We start from the raw sequence: 17,446 nt of genomic DNA on the forward strand, positions 1-17,446 counted from the left end.
CTTCTCCAGGCTCCCAGATCCTGCTCAGGCAGCCAGGAGATTGTGCACAAATCCAGGTGTGCTAGTTTGTCCTCCGAGGGGGAAGACATCCTCAGGCACAGGAGCAAGGGGCGCTGGTCACGCAGGTTTGGTACACAGAGGACATGAATTCGCGATTGAAGAGGGAAAGCTATTTATTCCGCCCCTGCGTGCTGCAGGGGCGCTGGGTCCCCGGACACCGTCTGTGCCCAGCTGAGCAGCTGCCCTCCGGGCCGAGCGTGCCGCCTGCCCGCAGGTGCTGGTCTCTTCTGCTCCACTGGCACCCCTGGCTGGTCCTCGCCCTGCAGCCGTGCTCTCCCGCGCCCCCTGCCGCATGCATCCCTGGGGTCGTGTGGTGGCGGGTGTCAGGCTAACTGAACGCTCTTTCCTAGTCCAACGTGGAGCACCTGACGGAGAAAATGAAGACCACCATTCAGAGGGGACTCGTGCTCAGGTACAGACACTTGTCCTCGGTCACTGAGCCCCAGCTCCCCAGACGACCTGGCCACGGGGTTGAAGCACCCTGGGGCGGCCGTTGCTCACCACTGGAGACATGCAGGAGGGGCTGTTACATGCTGACTTCAGAACCACACGCGTTCGTGTAACTAAAGGGCACACCTGAAAATGCATTTTTGCTTTGTAGTTCTTTTTTTTTTCCCCTAAGGTGTCACCAAGTCATTTCTTTAAGCCATTAATTTTTAATTTGTTTTATAAACATAAAATGTATTTTTATCCCCAGGGGTACAGGTCTGTGAATCACCAGGTTTACACACTTCACAGCACTCACCAAAGCACATACCCTCCCCAATGTCCATAATCCCACCCCCCTTCTCCCAACCCCCCTCCCCCCAGCAACCCTCAGTTTGTTTTGTGAGATTAAGAGTCACTTATGGTTTGTCTCCCTCCCAATCCCATCTTGTTTCATTGATTCTTCTCGTACCCACTTAAGCCCCCATGTTGCATCACCACTTCCTCATATCAGGGAGATCATATGATAGTTGTCTTTCTCCGCTTGACTTATTTCGCTAAGCATGATACGCTCTAGTTCTATCCATGTTGTCGCAAATGGCAAGATTTCATTTCTTTTGATGGCTGCATAGTATTCCATTGTATATATATATACCACATCTTCTTGATCCATTCATCTGTTGATGGACATCTAGGTTCTTTCCATAGTTTGGCTATTGTGGACATTGCTGCTATAAACATTCGGGTGGCCACTGGCATTTCTGCAAGAGGGTGCGTGCAGGGCGGGACGGGCAGGGGCCGGCCGCACGCCCCACCGGCGCCCTGAGCCCCCGTGTCCCCTTGCTGCAGGAACGAGAGCTGCAGCGAGAACTACACCACCGACTTCATCTACCAGCTCTACTCCGAGGAGGGCAAGGGCGTGTTCGACTGCAGGAAGAATGTGCTGGGCCACATGCAGCAGGTGCGCCCGGGGCCTGCATGGTGTGAAGCAGGCCGCTGCCCAGGAGGCTCGGTGTGGACGGATGCCTTATTTTAGCTGTGATGGGGGAGAAAATGTGTGTTCAGGAGAGATTTCAGACATCTTGGCATTTACTTCATGTACGGTTCCGTTAAGAAGCCCCACGACGTTCCTCCAGCTGTAGAAATTCTGCGCAGGGGTAGATGGGAGACCTCCAGTGTTCTGGTGACCAAGTACTTCATTCCCTATTGGCTCTTAGTAACTATTTACGCATCAGACACATGGTGCTTGAGGTCTGCACAGAATCAGAGCGGTCTGGAAGGAACTCGGGGTGTGCTTTGCTGGAGGTGGGCATGGGGTAAGGGCTGCAGTCGCCAGATGACATGCCTGTCCTGGTCCCAACGCTACTCCCCCCCTCCCCCCACCATCTTAGGGTCTTAACTTACCCACTCGTCCGTTCCAGAGGGCCCGTGGGTCCCCTGCTTATGTGACGAAACGGTGTGTGTGTATTTTTGTGAAAGCTAGCCCTTGGGGTTGGTCAGATTCTTAATGGAAACTGTGACCTGCTCCCTACCCCAAAATAAGACATCTCAACGGGAGATCTGAAAAGAGCAAAGCCGGGAGCTGCGCAGCCCCGTGCGGGGTGGGGGTGAGCGCGGGGAAGCTGGCCTCGGGGGTGGAGCTCCGGCCTCAGGTCCTAGCCACCTACAAGCAGGTAAAAACATGCAAGAACAAAAACACAGACCCCTGAGCCCCCACTTGGATCCAGGGTGTGACTCTGGTCAGAGTAGGAGGTGAACTTCGTAAGCCCTCGCACCTTTGAGTGCATTTTGAAAAGCCGCCGGGCCATCGTCACTGTGTCCATAACTGCGTCTGTATCTCCGACCGTCCACAGGGTGGGGCGCCTTCGCCGTTCGATAGAAACTTCGGGACCAAAATCTCCGCCAGGGCCATGCAGTGGATCAGCACGAAACTGAAGGAGGCTCCGGGCAAAGGTAGGCGCCACGGCTGGGGCGGCCGGTGCTCCAGGGGCAGGTGCCTGCTGCTCTGCACATGCTCGGCCTCGAGCCGCACGGGGCCTCGCTCTGCAGGTGCTCTGGGACCTTCAAGGCCGTCGTTGGCCGGGATTCCTCAAAGGCAGGGCTTGGCTCCTCCACGGAGGTGGGGGGCACTCAGGTACCTTAGCGCCATGCTCCTTGCATCAAGGGTGCCTCCCATACATGGGGCTCCCCCGGCAGGACCCTAGCTGTGACTTGCCCTTGTTTGGCCACACAGCACGCTCTCAACTGGCCTTGACTTAGGACACCGAGGACTTAGGGACTCTTCATGACCCTCCTTTTCAGAGAAAACTGGGAGCTGGCCGGTGTCTGGATGGGTTGCTCCTCCCGAATCTGGCACGGATGTTCTCTCTGGCTCACTGCCCTCCCTCCCCACCAGGCCTCAGAACTGCAGAATCATTCTGCTTTCCGGGGTCCCGCCACCTCGGGGACACCTTCGCAAGCTCCTGTGGTTTACGGGGATGGAGGGTGGCAGCGTGCCTTTCCCTTTGCTGGGGCGTTGGTCTCGGACGCACACCAGCGGGTGTTCCTGACCCTTGGCCTGCATCCCGGTGTCCCCAACCACAGGGTCACCCCTGGGGTGTGCGGTCTCCTTCCTCCTGCCCAGGTGACACGTGACCCGTCCCTGGCGGGCTGTCACTGTGATGTGGGTAGTTTCCTGTGGCTTTGAGGTGAAGTCTCCTACGTGAAGAGGGGGGTCAGCTTCCCTCATGCTTCCTCAGGCTCCCGCTGGTTCTGTGTGCTTTTCCGGTGTTTTGCCTACTTTCCTATTGCTTAGTGATACTTCCCTTATCAACACATAGTTTTTGCTTTTATATCACTGCCTTCTCCTTGACGGTTTAAGCCCTTCGCTGAAAGGTTTTTACATTTCCTTCTTTGATCTACTTGATGGGAAGTCTGAGGTCTGACTTCATGCGGGCTCTCACTCACGTGCCATTCATTGCGTCGCCTCTAATCTCCGTCAGAGACCGGGTAGCTGGGACGCTGGCCGGACGGTCTCTGGGTTAGCGGGTGTGCGGTCTGGCATCCAGTTATTGGTCCTCACTGATACGCCAGCTTTCTAGACGATTTCCTTTTTTTAATTCAAGATTTTATTTATTTGACAGAGAGAGATCACATGTAGGCAGAGAGGCAGGCAGAGAGAGAGGAGGAAGCAGGCTCCCCCCAAGCAGAGAGCCTGATGCAGGGTTCGATCCCAGGACCCTGAGATCATGACCTGAGGTGAAGGCAGAGGCTTAACCCATGAGCACCCCCAGGCGCCCCTATCGATGATTTCTGATAGCGGGAAAAGTGAGGCCCCACTACCCTAGACGTCTTTTGGTTTCCACTATCCTTGGCTCTTTGTGCTGTCACGGAAATGGAATCAGACTGTTACAGTCCACCAAAAACTGTTGGATGTTTTTTTTGTTTTTTTTGTTTTTTTTTAAGATTTTATTTATTTATTTGACAGAGAGAAATCACAAGTAGATGGAGAGGCAGGCAGAGAGAGAGAGAGGGAAGCAGGCTCCCTGCTGAGCAGAGAGCCCGATGCGGGACTCGATCCCAGGACTCTGAGATCATGACCTGAGCCGAAGGCAGCGGCTTAACCCACTGAGCCACCCAGGCGCCCAACTGTTGGATGTTTTGAGGGAATTCTATTTAGTCAGTAAATTATATGGTGGAGGATCTGAGATTTTAAAAATATTTTCTAGTTCATGAACACTATCTCCATATACTTAAGCCTTTCTTTATCTCTTGTGAAGGTATAAAGATCCTGCAGTATCTTTTGTAAATTTATTCCTGACTCAACATTTTAAAAAATGTTACTGTAAATGGTATTTTTTTTTACTTTTTAAATATTTTATTTATTTGTCAGAGTTAACACAGGCAGACAGAATGGCAGGCAGAGGCAGACGGAGAAGCAGGCTCCCACTGAGCAAGGAGCCCCGTGTGGGACTCGATCCCAGGACGCTGGGATCATGACCTGAGCCGAAGGCAGCCGCTTAACCCACTGAGTCACCCAGGCGTCCCTGAAATGGTATTTTTTTAAATGTACTGTTGGCATACAGAGATACAACTTTTGTAAAGTTTGCGATCCACAACTTTCTACACATTCTGAATTCTAGTAATTATTTGCCAGTCTGTTCCGTTTTCCGCATCCACGGAGACAGGACCATCTGGACGCCTTTTAACGTTTTCCTTGCGGCTTGTGGGGGTGTGTGTCGCTCTGGGGCAATCCTGAAGAGCGGGAGTGAGGAGAGCTCCTGTGCAGGCTGTGGCCCTGATGGGAACGGGGAATGCGTTCGGCCCCCTTGAGCACGATCGGTAACTGTCTGACTGAGGGCTTTCTGCAGCTCACGAGTGCCGTGGGTCTGCTGTCGTGGTGCTGTCGCGAGGCGGTCCTCTGACCGTGAGCGCGTGTTCTGCGTTTCCTCTGCCGTCTTAGAAAACCGTTTCGTAAGTCATAGTGGCATAAAGAAGCAGTTTATACAGAAGTTCCTGAGCATTCCCAGGCCTCCCGAGGTCACTCAGGACACACGTGTGGCTAACGGACGCACGAAATCTCCCAGGGTAAAGCCAGGACGCGCAGAGGCGCAGCCCAGGTGGCTGGATGTGAGGATGCCGCGGGCAGTTCCCGGGGAAGGCGCTGGGTGGCGCCACTTCTGAGGTTCGTGCTTTTCGCTTTTTGTAAACGCTAAAATCCTCTTTGGGTGTCCTGTCCGTGCAGAGGTCCCAGTGCAGGTCTTGGGACAAAGCGGGGTACCTGTATGCACCTTCGCACAGATGGAAGTGCATGTGACCTGCTGGCCCCGAGAAGCTGGTACGAGGCCGGCCTTGCTTCCTGCGGTGCGCTCCCTGCCCCGGGCATGGGTTCCTGCACGGTCTCCTGTGGTGGCCTCCTGCTCTGGCGACTTCCCGACGCATCCTGTCCCTGTCGGGTGCAGGGCGCGAGCTCGCTCTGGCTTTGCACGAAGTCTAGGTGTGGGGGGTGGGGTTCCCCGTGGATGCCATCAAGCCTCCTGCTCGCCTTGTGGGCAGAGTTGACTGGAGTTCCCTAAGTCAACAGAAAGAGCAGAGCTGCTCTGCGATCGGGTTTGTAGGTTCTGTCTCTAGAACTCTCTGTGCACGTGGCGCTTCCACCCGTTACTGTGGACACCGGGCCTCAGCCCCGTTTTCCGGAGCAGCCTGACCAGATCCGTGTCTGTCAGTTTGATTTCCAGACTTTGACTTAAAAAACAGGGAGTCCAATAGAGCCAACGTAATTTTAGTCTTCAGTGAAGAGACTCTGGCTCTGATTCCATTTCTACTTTGGGATCTTTCCCACGTCACCGAGGACGCGCCTCTCCGGACCTTGCGGCCTCCCCGTCTGTGCACGCCCGAGCCTGGGCTCCCGCGGCCGGCTCTGGGAAGCCGGCTCTTCCCGCGGGCGCGGCCAGTGTTCCTCGAGCCCCTGCCTCACCACGAGAAGCGCGCGCGTCCTCCCTTAGCTCGGGGGGCGAAGCGCTCAATGTGTGTCCCCGGCCCCTCTCGGGGTGTGTGCGGCGTGAGGGGCTGCGCGGTGACCCAGGCGCCTCCTCGTCTCTGCTCTCCCTGCTCCAGCCCTGCGGGGCCCGGCGGACCGGAGCCAGCAGCCCCTGAGAAAGCAGGGTCCTGCAGCTGTCACCTGGGCTCGTTCCCTACCTCGCCGGCAGACCCCAGAGCGCCCGGGGCGCCTTGCCTCCTGCCAGGCCGTCCGAGCTCCCGTCTGCCTCCCAGGAACCTGCGCCCCGCGCCGGCAAAGCTCCTTTCCGCCCTCACCTCTCCTTCTGTCCTTAGCGTGACTGAGAATTGGTTCTGATACCGCTTTTTTTCTTTTACAGGAAAAAGGTTTACGAGTGAGGATTCCATTTGCGTGCTGGGAATAAGCAAAAGAAACCTTCTTTTCCAACCTGTGACCCAGCTGAGGAAGGACACAGACTTCGAGTGAGTAAATCAGCCCTTGCGGGTCCACACGTCCGGGCCGGGGAAGGTGTGCAGGACAGGGCGGAGGGACACCGCCGCTGCTAGACCCAGGGGCCCTAACCTGTCCTCACAACTCCGAAAACACAAGCCTTTGAGAAACGGGGCACATTGCTAGAAGTCTACAGAACAGGTTCATGCCACTTAGGAAGACGAGCAGATCCTGCAGAGCTGCTCCAGCCCCGACCCCATGACGCCCATCGCCCGGGGCCAGGCTGCCCTGACGACCCCTTCCTGCCGTCCGCAGGCACAGGATCCCCAAGGAGCAGTGGTGGCTGAAGCTGCGGCCGCTCATGAAGATCCTGGCCAAGTACAAGGCCAGCTACGAGGTCTCCGAGTCCAACCAGCTGGAGCCCGTGCACCCCCGAGGCCACGAGGAGCCTGCTGCCATCTAGACGCCGCCGGACCCGGACCCGGACCCGCCCCGCCCGGCCAGCAAGCACTGCTTTGGACTTCGTTTCCCACCCGTTTTTGTAACACTTAAGTTATTTATCGGCCCTTCGATGCGAGTATTGTTGACGCGAATACCTACTCACAGAGCCCCCGTCCTGGGTCCTCCCCACGGGACCCGGAGACTCCAGCACGAGCTATCTGCTGCGCCTCGTACTCCTGTCCTGCTTGTGAGTGTGTGTAGCCGGTAGAATTAAACATCAGCTCCAACTCCAACCGTGGTGCTGTCTCTGTGGGGAGGGTTCACATCCTCGGGCTCCGCGGGCCGCCGTGAAGTGTTCTTTCTGCGTCCATGAACCAGGCCCAGTGCAGGGACAGAGGCTCCGCTCTGATCCACAGAGCGTGACTTGGCAAGTGTGCAGAGTCAGCCCTGGACCGGGACCCCAGGACCCCAGATGAGGTGACCCAACTCCTCCTAAAGCGAGGCCAGGTGTAGAATGACAAACCGGCCGCGCGTGCTGACAACAGGGTGCGTGTGCACACCCGTGGTTTCCTGCGTGGTGTCTGCTGGGAGGGGCCCAGCCAGGAGCCCGGGCACAGCCTGGCTTCGCCGAGGAAGGGCGCTTGCTTACCTGCGCCGGTGCTCAGCAAGCGGCGTTTCTGCCTCTTCTGTCGTCTGAGAGGTCCGAGAGCTGGAGGGCCCCCACCAAGTCTGGTCAGGAGCCGGGGCGGCGCGGCCAAGGAAGAACCAGTGCGGACTGTGTTTTCTGTGGGAGATACGTAGGGTGACAGAAGCTCCATCCCGTAAAGCCCATGGGAGAAGCTCAATGCGCTTTTAATCCGCCAGGCCGCCCATCTGTTCCAGACTGTTCCACGGGTCTGTGGTGTGACCACACTGGTTCCACAAATCAAGGGACCTCGGGGGCCTTTGTTCACTTATTTTTTAATAAAGGCCTTGAGAACTACTCTAGCAAAATGTCACTTAAAATAATGACGAAAGCACAGGTAGGTTAGGTCAGAGTGGTCTTTTATTTCCAAGTTTTTAAAATAAATGCTCCAGAATTCATAAGATAAATGGCATTTATGTCAACTTTAGTTATAGTCTGTGTGACTCTAGAATTTAATACGTGATTATTTCAAGTTCTTCGTGGTCGTCTCTTCCGAGACAGAGCAGCTTGGGCTGACCGGCCACATTAAGAGCCAGGCATGAGCAAAATGTGGGGCAAACAGTACTGTTTCTCTCCTTTCAAACGAAATCCAGTCAGGCTTCATGCTGAGGAGCCCCACATGCCTGTAGGTTCATCTGAGCAGTCAGACTCCCGGGCGGTCAGAACTACTCGCCGGTCACCCACGACGGGTCCTTAGCGATTTCTGTGTTCTCTGGTCCCAGCAGAGCCAACCCGTGCGTGCTCTTCCCAGTGTCAAGGTACCTGGAAAACAGGCGGGGATCTGTCAGGGCTGCTTCCCACAGGAGGAGCCTGGGGTGGCCACGGGAGGGCTCTCGACACCCGGCCCCGGGTACATACTTGTTGCTCACATTGATGAGATCCTCATGGCGGACGGCGAAGAGCTGCTCCCGGTGCACCTGCTTCATCTCGTCCGAGAGGCCGCACAGGAAGTGGTCCAGCCCTGACCGTGAGCACAGTTAACTCAGGGCAGCAGCCCGGGGCATGGACCCTGTTCTAAGGGCACCCGTGGGACATACTTCCACTGGAGGTCACTCTGTTGACCTCCACATGCCCACCAAGCCTCTCCCCTCGGAGTGGAGGCCAAGTCCGGGGGCCTTGGATGGCTCAAGCTCTGGGATGACAGGATGCCACCCTCTGCGAGTGGCCCACACTGAGAAGCGGCAGCTCTAGGGGGACGTCTGCGCACCACAGGGGCGGACGGGCGAGGGGAACCATGGCGACACCTCATATCGGGTGCACTGCATGGTTTACTGCACATACCTCTGTCCGAAGGAGCCACGGGGGCGTCCACGGCGGAGAAAACGGAAAGCTTTGCTTCGTCAATGTCTTGCTCTGTGAACCTCCCAGCCTTAGCCCAGTCCATAGCCTTCGAGAAAGACTGCAGCGTCTCTGCGGAACGTGGATCCCTAGGAGACCAAAGAGACACATACTGGCCTGCTCCACCACCAGATCATTAAATACCCCTCTCTGATGTCGCGGAGAGAGATCAGGTGCACAGGGAAGACGACTCACGTCCACACTTTCTTAAGACACACCCAGGGCAGACGAACGCTCCACACTCCGCCCCAAAGGGGCCAGAGAGCTTGGACGCCCTGGTTCCCGGCTCTGCGCAGCAGCATGTCCTGGCAGCAGACACCGAGGGGGTCACAGCGGCACTGCTGTCCTCCGCAAGTGCAGCTCCCGCGGGTGTGCACACGTCCTCCAAGTGTCCCGGCACGCGGCGAGGCGCGGGCAGGGAGAGACTGCATTGGGGGCAGCAAACTCATCCTGCCTGCAGGGTATTCTGAATTCCCGAATTCCTAAATTCCCTACGTCCTCGGAAACTTTCTAACCAAGAGGGGAGAGAAGAGTCAGGGGCTGTGACCACGAAGCGCCCAGCACCCATGCCGGACCTCTGGGCAGGAAGTGAGCCCAGAAAGCTCTCGACTTGTTGCCTCTAACTCAGTCTGGGTGTTGGGTAACCGGCGTATTTAATTAAGCCAAAGCTGCCCGGTAGGCACTGCCGCCCCTGGCATGGACAACCGAGGACGTTGCCGGGTGTGCTGATGCACCAAAGAAGCGAGAAGCAAGGGCAAACTCTTCTTCAGAGGCTGATCCCCACGCGTAAGACAGCGGCCCGCGGTGCTTAGCGGAGCTGGGAGATGGCGCTCGCACTCACCGGTACGAGTACAGTGTGAACACGCCGTCGCGGCTGAGTCTGGCGCCGCCACCATAAGCACCGCCCTTCTCTCGAATTTCTGTGTGCAGGAATTTGGCAGTCATCAAACGTGCAAGGATCTTAAGGCTGAAATGAATGATTAAAAAACGCAAGTTAAAAACCGTAGGCCCGGCAGGGAAGTACCCGATGTGATGTACTCGTATTCGCTGTCCTTCTGGATTAGGTGAAAACAAGACACAGCACGGAACGCTACAGTCTCCCTTTCCTGATGGAGCAGAACAACTAGAAGGAGGAACACGTGAGATGAATTTTCAAACCAGGGCTGTGGGGAGTGGTGGGGAGGGACAGGAAGGTCCCTCAGACACGTCCAGCTCCCCCGGGCCACAGCACACAGGGACACGGACAATCCGACCGAGGGAACAGGTCATAAATCTACTGCGCAGGCAAATGTGCAAACCGTCCCTTCTCCAAGTTCCCCGCTGGTGTGCGCGCGGCTCTCTAAACCCAGGAAGCTCTCGAACGGATTTCCGTAGGTGCCCTCCCTGAGAACACACTGCAACAGACCGAGTCGAGTCCGACACTCACAACGGAAGTGCAGTTACAGCAGATGCCCCGGAAGAGAAGCGGAATGTTCTGCCAAATACCTTCACAGGACAGGAAGCGGGGTCCTGCTGGCCCCCACTGACTGGTCTAAGTCCAGACGCCAACTAGAGAAGCAAACAGGTGTCCCCCCGCCCAGAAGATGGGGGAGGGGGAGCCGCTCATAGCATGGGTTCACGGTGCCAGACCTGGGCAGACAGGCTCCCCCTCGCCAGCAGGCCCTGGGAGGCTTACCCGCCCCAGCTGTGAACATGCTGTATTACACAAGGAACATATAAGGTCATTGCTGGAAAATTATAAAATACAAAGAAAGGGGGGAAAGAAATCGATACTACCCAGGGTACTTCTCATAACCTGTTTGTGCTTTAAGTCTGTCTAATACAGTACATATCTCCGGTCTGTGGGGCTCAGCGTAGAGAACACGTGTGTTTCCCAGAAACACGGAAACAAACCGGCCGCCCAGTCCAGCCACCCAGCTGGACATCATCCCATGATTCTATTCCCCTCATGGACACGCACTTCCCCTCGAACCCAGCACCCGCCTTGCGTGCCGGGGCCCTGTGTACGCACCAGCGATCTCTGCCCTCCCCTGGCCCTGTACCTGGCGTGGTCTGGGTCTGCGTAGGGGGCAGTCCTGATGCATTCGCCCACGTAGTTCACTGGGAACGGGAGCAGGAAGTGCGTCTTCGTCTGGCACGGCTTGAAGGTGGGAGCCTGCGGAGGACAGGCAGGCCGTGCTGTCTCCCCCCGCCACCCCCTGCCACGAGCTCACGGCTACGGGCAAGGCACTGGCAATCATGCCGGTCAGGTCGGTCCACATAAGCGGCTGCTTTACCAAAAAACATTCAAACCCTAACTCAGGGCTTCGAAATGTAGTTCCTCAGTGAGAAACATTTCCTCCTACGTGGTTTCCATCCATAAGTGACTGACCTCACCTTTGCGTTCTTCCCCAGAAATATGTTAAATCAACATTGTCTGATGAACCAAACCCAAACCTGTCACCATTAAAGCCAAGCAGGGAGAAGGGCAAAGGAGGCCCTGCCGACGGTGACCCCGCCAGCGCTGCAGCCTGCTGTGCCTGAGTGAAGGCGGATAGCGCGAGGGTGACACAGGCGACACAAGGGCCTGCTGCACCCCTGTAGTGGAGAAGCCCCCGGGGCACCGGCCACCCCATCCCAGACAGGGCAAAGATGGAAAGCTGCTCTTCCTAAGGGGACAGGGACTGTGTCCACTCACTGTGATCAGCTTCCTTATGACCTGGGGGCCGCTAACGTGGGCGCTTCCACTGGACCCGCTGGGTGCAGGTTTCTGAAAATAAAACGTTCCCAACATGAGAAAAATCCCAAATACACCTTATACAGCTAAGGAATGGTCTAGAAAACTCACGGCCAAATACAAGTGCTGGGGCATACACGCTTACGTGTTCCCAGCAGCGCTGTTTGAAACAAGTGGGATTTCTGTGCGATTTCCAGACGGTCAGGGAGAAGCAGCAGCAGGCCACCTTGCCAGGGGCTCTGCTCACTGGGAAGACAGGCCTGGTCTGTCCGGCAGGGTCACAGGCACGTGAACGTCACGGAGAAGAGAGCAGGAACGGTCTCTCTGCCCCATCTATGGACTGCCCACCTTCTCCACGAGAATGTTCTGGCCCGTTCTGGTAAGCTCCATGAAACCCGCTCTGTACGGTCATGGAACCAGGCAGCCCGTACTAGGTGCGACCTAGAGAACGGCCGTGCGCTGGGGCGTTCGGGTCCCGGCTTTCCTGGGTCAGTTTTGGCCTGTTCTCATGCTAGCACAGTGGACCTCGATCCGGCCTTTCCTCCCGGCAGGAGAGTGTTCAGTGCCGAGGTTGCAGCGCCGACAAGGGAAGCGGGATGGAAGGGTGTGGATTCATTTCTGACCCGGCTGAACTAACACTAGGCAAAAGCTACTGCCTCCTGCCCGGCTCTGGTTCCTCACGTGCCATGGGGGCATCGGGGTTATTGGACCCACAGGGACCCATGCCCGCGGCCCTCACCTCAACCACGTACGGGCACACCGGCTTCCGTTCCGGTTTACTCCGACCGAGGTTTCTAATGAACTTTTCTACTGCTTTTTCTGCCAGAGGCATCTGCTGAGGCGTAGCGTTCACAGAGCACCTGTGCAAAACACCACAAATGTGGAGGAAACCTTTAGAGAAATGAGAGTTTTACTAATTTGATATTCTGCATGAATAATACAAAGAAGGGACTACTACACCCATTTTGAATCAAATCATGTTCAAAACAATTAAAAACAAACGGTAGTAAACAATACAGCCGTCTCCACAGCACTTCCAAGTTACCAAAAAGGCTTTGCCCGTGGGTCCGGGCCGGATGCCAGGAGCGCACTTCTGACGCTCGGCCCCATGGAAACACAGAACACAATCTGACAACCGTGCCTGCGACTTACGTTATCTGAAGGCAGAAAAACCGACATTATTTTCTAGAAGACAAATCAATAATTTGAAGATGTGAACTGGTCGATCAAGTGGAGTTAAGTTGCCAAAGAATTCTGTGCTCTCCAGAACACGCCTGTACGTAAGTCCTCTGCCTGCCACAGTCACAAACGCCGCCGTCACATGCAAGCTACTTGACGGTGCAGACTGCTGACGGTGTGGTGTCTCTTTTTCTGACACTGCCCTCACTCCTGAATTTCGTCTAATTAATAGCAAGTACCATCGTATCAATGTGAACTACATTCCAGGCACTACACCAACTGCTTTAGAAGCTCATTTATTCCTCGCATAAGTCTATGCAACAGTGTTTTACGGAGAAGGAAACAGAGGGTCCGAGTGGTTTCGTTGCCCAGGACACCATGGTGCAGAGCGGGTGGTGGCCCAGCAGCGAAAGCCAATGCTGCCATCCCAGAGGGTCGCGGATTCCTGAGAACCAGCCCAGGAAGATGGTGGGGGTCTCGACAAGGCACTACAGGTAATCTAAACCTGTGTCCTTATTGGTGAGACCCGAGAATGCGCCATCCGTCGCTGACCGTTCCGTTCGCGCTGTTGGTGTCAGATGTCCCCCCCTTATCCTCACGGAACTGTTCTCATGAGAAACTGCATTTTCACTCTGTTCTTAAGCAAGCTAACCTGACCTGTGTTGCAATTCACTTCTGGAGCCACCATAACGGGACATGGGTAAGAAGCAACTTGGCGGGTCTGGGTTGAAGTAGCTTGCGCGCTTTCCCACCTTTCATGCTTATTAAACTTTTTCCCATAAAAAATGACTGCTGGAAAAAAAAAAAGGACTTCTTGATGACAAGAACATCTGAGGACTAGAATGAATTCTATGACCTGCCCCCAATGCTCTCCCTGAACTAAAGTGTGTGCAACTACAGCTTCAAGTGATTAGACCGTAAAAGCCACACCTAGGGACACGGGAAGAACGAGATGATGCGTGTGCGGAAACAGCCTGGGCATGCGGCGGGCGGGTACCTCATGTTGTCGCGGTGCAGCACATGTTCCTGGATCTGTGGGAGCTTTCTCAGCAACGGTCTGACGTCTGTCATTTCCGCGATCCTCTTCATCAGCCTCACCTGAGCCAGAGAAACCGAGATCTAGAGACGGACCTGCAGGCAGAGGGTGACCACAGGCGCGCTTTCCCGGTCTGGGAACCAGACAGCCCGGACTCGGGAATCCGGCCGGGCGGGGTGTGGGATGCGGCTGCCTGGCCAGGGACCGGTGGGCTGGGGAGGTGGGAGAGACTCATCAGTGGGGTCAAGGTTAGCTTTTCTGAGATAGAAACAGTCTGTCACCAACTCTGGAAGACGCAGCTTGTCACCTGATCCATCCCACTGAAGGTCTCCTGCAGGTCCCCCACGGGCGTCAGGGTCCTGCTCGCCCTAAGGGACGCGTAGAGATGGCCCGAGTCGGGGACCCCGTTGGCGAGCTCCTGAGCGGACATCTTCACCAGCACCCTGAAGTGCTCCTCTTCCTCAAAGCACGGGCTGTGGGAAAAGAAAACCGTCCTCAGTTCTGGAGACGCACCCACGCCCTTTTCAGTACTCGGGAGAATGAGACCCAAGTCGTCAGATAATGTAGAGACGCTCAGGGCCACAACCAAAACCAAGCTCAGAAACCAACCGCTCTCAGGCGCGCCCTGGGACCCAGCCCCCGGAGGAGGGCTCTGCGAGCGGTCACCTGCTGAATATTTCGCTCCAGAGATGCATCATGTCGGGCAGGTTCCTCTCGAGGCAGAAAGATGAGAAAAGCACACCCTGAGTCATGAAAGAAACAAAAGAAAAAATTATTTCAGAGGGAAGAGGGGCGGAGACGCGCTCCGGAGCGCCTGGGATGCGGAAGCACCGCACTACCTGCTCGTAGGTGTCCAGATGCGTCTCGTCGGGCAGCACGTGGGGAGACGCGGCCATGCCCCCAGTCTTCAGCTCCATCAGCTGCGCCAGCTCCCTGTAGCCCAGGAGGCCGCAGCCCAGCCTGTCAACAGCAAAGGAGGGTTCCCCAACTGCCGGCGTGATCTTGGCGCATCCCTGGTCACCGTGAGCTGCCGCAGCCTCCACCCCCGCCAACGACACTACGGAGCGCGGCCGGCCGTGCAACGCCCCAGGCAGACGCTGACACGTTGGGGAGGTCACCGAGCGGCGCCCCGGCTGCGCGCGCAGAGGCGGCCGCTGCCCGGCGCGAACGACAGAACACCACGCTCGGCTCCTGCGGGCCCAAGCCTGCCGGGCCTCCGAGTGCCCCTGGGCTTGCCTCTGCTCTAAAAGGTCCTGGCACAGAGGGTGTCTGCCCAAACATTCACGCTCCCAAAGGAGATCTTTTAGAGCTTTTACGAAAAGCAGAAGTCATCTCAGGGGGCTGATGCTTTTCCAAGACACATCCTGTTCCCAGTGTAACTCAGGTCACAGCAATGCTCTTGAGGTCGCCCTGAAACGGCTGTGCGGCAGAAGGGCCAGCAAGGGGAGCCCCGAGGGCGGAGAACGTGGAGAAGGTCCAAGCGGTCCTCCCCTGACGCCTGCCAGCCTGTGCAGGACCCATCCTCCGGCTCCTCACTGGGAAGGCTATGCGCGTGGCCTGGGGGCAGCCGGCCTGGGGGCGGCCGGCCTACTCCCTAAGAGGCTCCTCCCCTCACCGTCCCCTCGCCATCCGGTTCACTGTCCCAGCACACGGAAAGGGAAACCTCCGCGCTCTGCCTGCCACTCAGCCCGGCCCCCTCGGCCACCGACCCTCAGCAGAGGAACGGCGAGCTGCGGCCGTGTTCTCACATCAACCTGGACACCATATCTGCAGGAGTCAAATGGGGTTTCAGTTAGCTCAGAGCAGGGCACACGACACGGCCTCTCAAGATGCCTACGTGTCAGAGTCAATTACTTACATTGTCTGATGAGAAACCAGCATTGTCACAATTTTATAAGAAACTAAGATGCGGAGATAGTTGTATCTGTATCACCTTATACTCTAGGCTTTAAGTCCTACATTTTAAATCGAAAATATGGCTTTTATAGGAAAAATTCTCAACAAATAGCTTACAAATTTTACTTATACACTTAAATAACAACACGATGGGTTTTTAAAATTAAAATGATATGCTAAAAAATGATTGTTGATGCACTAAAACAACTATATATACAGAAAAACGCAGGGCCAAAATATGCAAAGATGCCCTGATCCCAAAATACGTGTCTTTTTTTTTTTTTTTTTTAAAGATTTTATTTATTTATTTGACAGACCGAGATCACAAGTAGGCAGAGAGGCAGGCGGGGGGGGGGGCGGGGAGCAGGCTCCCTGCTGGGCAGAGAGCCCGATGCGGGGCTCGATCCCAGGACCCTGAGATCATGACCTGAGCCGAAGGCAGAGGCTTAACCCACTGAGTCACCCAGGCGCCCTGCATCTTACTTACTTAGTGAGCACCCTGCAGAAGAGCGGGACGTAGGGCCTGAGCTCCTCGGGGAGGGTGTGGAGGCTGACGAACGCCCGGAAGTACACCAGGCCGTTGGTGGGCTGCGCGCAGATCTGCACAGGGGTCTGGCCGGCTGCAGAAGCACAAGGCAGCTCTTTTCGTTTAGGGCTTTTAAAATGCTGCTGCTTTTCAAGAGTGTTTAAACATTACATCAGCAAAGACTACCCGTCAATGGTAAACACTGAAACAACCTTCAGTACTAAAATAACCCATGCCTTCAGGAGGGCGGGAACAGGAGCAGCATTCTCTGGGCTCTGAGGCCGCCCTGGTGCTTGAGCTGGCAGAGCCCGCCTCTCCCCATCTCTACACCTCCTCCATGCAGCCCTCCATGCTGTCATGGGACTGAGAGCTCCCACCTGCAACACCCCACACTCCTCTCTCACCCATCTCAACCCCCCCCCACCTCAGATCTCATGATCGTCCAGGATCCCAAGTCCCTCGGGGGCACATGCTGTGTGCTCCGGTCCTTCCAGCACCAGCGCGGCGCCGCAAACAGGCAGAGGGAGTGGGCACAGACTCACAACCTGTCACTCACCCTCACTCGCTCTCTTTGTCAACACTCAACGAACCTCACTGTTAAACCAAGGCTGGGGGAGACTAAAACACAAGCTGGACGCTAAGCCTACTTTTCCCAGAAGCCTCGTCCAGAGACGAAGACCTCATCCGTGCGTTGTGCCCCCATGCACCGGCCCTGGTGAACAAAGGAGCCTGGGAAAGGGGAAGCGAGACGGCCCTGGAGTGTGGCGGGTGGTCTGGACCCCCCGGGCACGGCTTGCCCGGCGGCTGCACTCAGATGAGCCCCCACCTGAGCCGGATCCTCCCGCGACCTTGGGAGCAGGGCACCACAGTGTCCTGGGAGCGCCCCCGCCAAGGAAGCACCGAGGTCTCTGGGCAGGGAAGTCCTTGGTCCCAGCATGGGAAACCCACCCACACGCCATGGGGGTAGTGAGCCCACGAAGAGGGTGGCGAGACACTTCCCAGAAAACACTCCCACGCGGCGCCCTCTCCTACAGACATACCTGCCAGGGCCACCTCCAGCTCCGTGAGCGGTATGGTGGGCTTGATGTCCGACACCTTCAGGGCTGGCAGACAGGAGGCGTCCTGCGGCTGGCTCTGCTGGGTCTGTAACTCTAAGCCTAGAGACAAGGCAGGTGGTGAGCGTGAGGACACCCCAGCCGCGGAGAGGTGCGTCTCTG

At 56.4% G+C, this 17,446-nt stretch overlaps 2 protein-coding genes across 5 annotated transcripts in view; one reads left to right on the forward strand and one right to left on the reverse strand.

Moving 5' to 3' along the window:
* The window catches only part of PFKP (phosphofructokinase, platelet), a 52,123-nt gene extending 44,977 nt beyond the window's left edge, over positions 1-7,146 (forward strand). For all 3 annotated transcript variants that reach the window (XM_059183692.1, XM_059183690.1, XM_059183691.1), the window contains 5 exons: positions 411-472; positions 1,336-1,447; positions 2,340-2,439; positions 6,342-6,444; positions 6,728-7,146. In XM_059183692.1, coding sequence (XP_059039675.1) covers positions 411-472; positions 1,336-1,447; positions 2,340-2,439; positions 6,342-6,444; positions 6,728-6,875 — 525 coding nt within the window. In that variant the 3' untranslated portion in view covers positions 6,876-7,146. The remainder of the gene's footprint in view (positions 1-410; positions 473-1,335; positions 1,448-2,339; positions 2,440-6,341; positions 6,445-6,727) is intronic.
* Positions 7,147-7,880: 734 nt separating this feature from the next.
* The window catches only part of PITRM1 (pitrilysin metallopeptidase 1), a 42,011-nt gene continuing 32,445 nt past the window's right edge, over positions 7,881-17,446 (reverse strand). For both annotated transcript variants that reach the window (XM_059183688.1, XM_059183689.1), the window contains 13 exons: positions 17,270-17,386; positions 16,191-16,323; positions 14,647-14,767; positions 14,474-14,550; positions 14,115-14,280; positions 13,769-13,869; positions 12,332-12,452; positions 11,554-11,625; positions 10,919-11,031; positions 9,718-9,843; positions 8,820-8,965; positions 8,397-8,499; positions 7,881-8,300 (listed from right to left, as the gene is read on the reverse strand). In XM_059183688.1, coding sequence (XP_059039671.1) covers positions 8,204-8,300; positions 8,397-8,499; positions 8,820-8,965; positions 9,718-9,843; positions 10,919-11,031; positions 11,554-11,625; positions 12,332-12,452; positions 13,769-13,869; positions 14,115-14,280; positions 14,474-14,550; positions 14,647-14,767; positions 16,191-16,323; positions 17,270-17,386 — 1,493 coding nt within the window. In that variant the 3' untranslated portion in view covers positions 7,881-8,203. The remainder of the gene's footprint in view (positions 8,301-8,396; positions 8,500-8,819; positions 8,966-9,717; positions 9,844-10,918; positions 11,032-11,553; positions 11,626-12,331; positions 12,453-13,768; positions 13,870-14,114; positions 14,281-14,473; positions 14,551-14,646; positions 14,768-16,190; positions 16,324-17,269; positions 17,387-17,446) is intronic.

This window comes from Mustela lutreola, chromosome 8 (assembly GCF_030435805.1).
Source record: "Mustela lutreola isolate mMusLut2 chromosome 8, mMusLut2.pri, whole genome shotgun sequence".
Taxonomy (NCBI): domain Eukaryota; kingdom Metazoa; phylum Chordata; class Mammalia; order Carnivora; family Mustelidae; genus Mustela; species Mustela lutreola.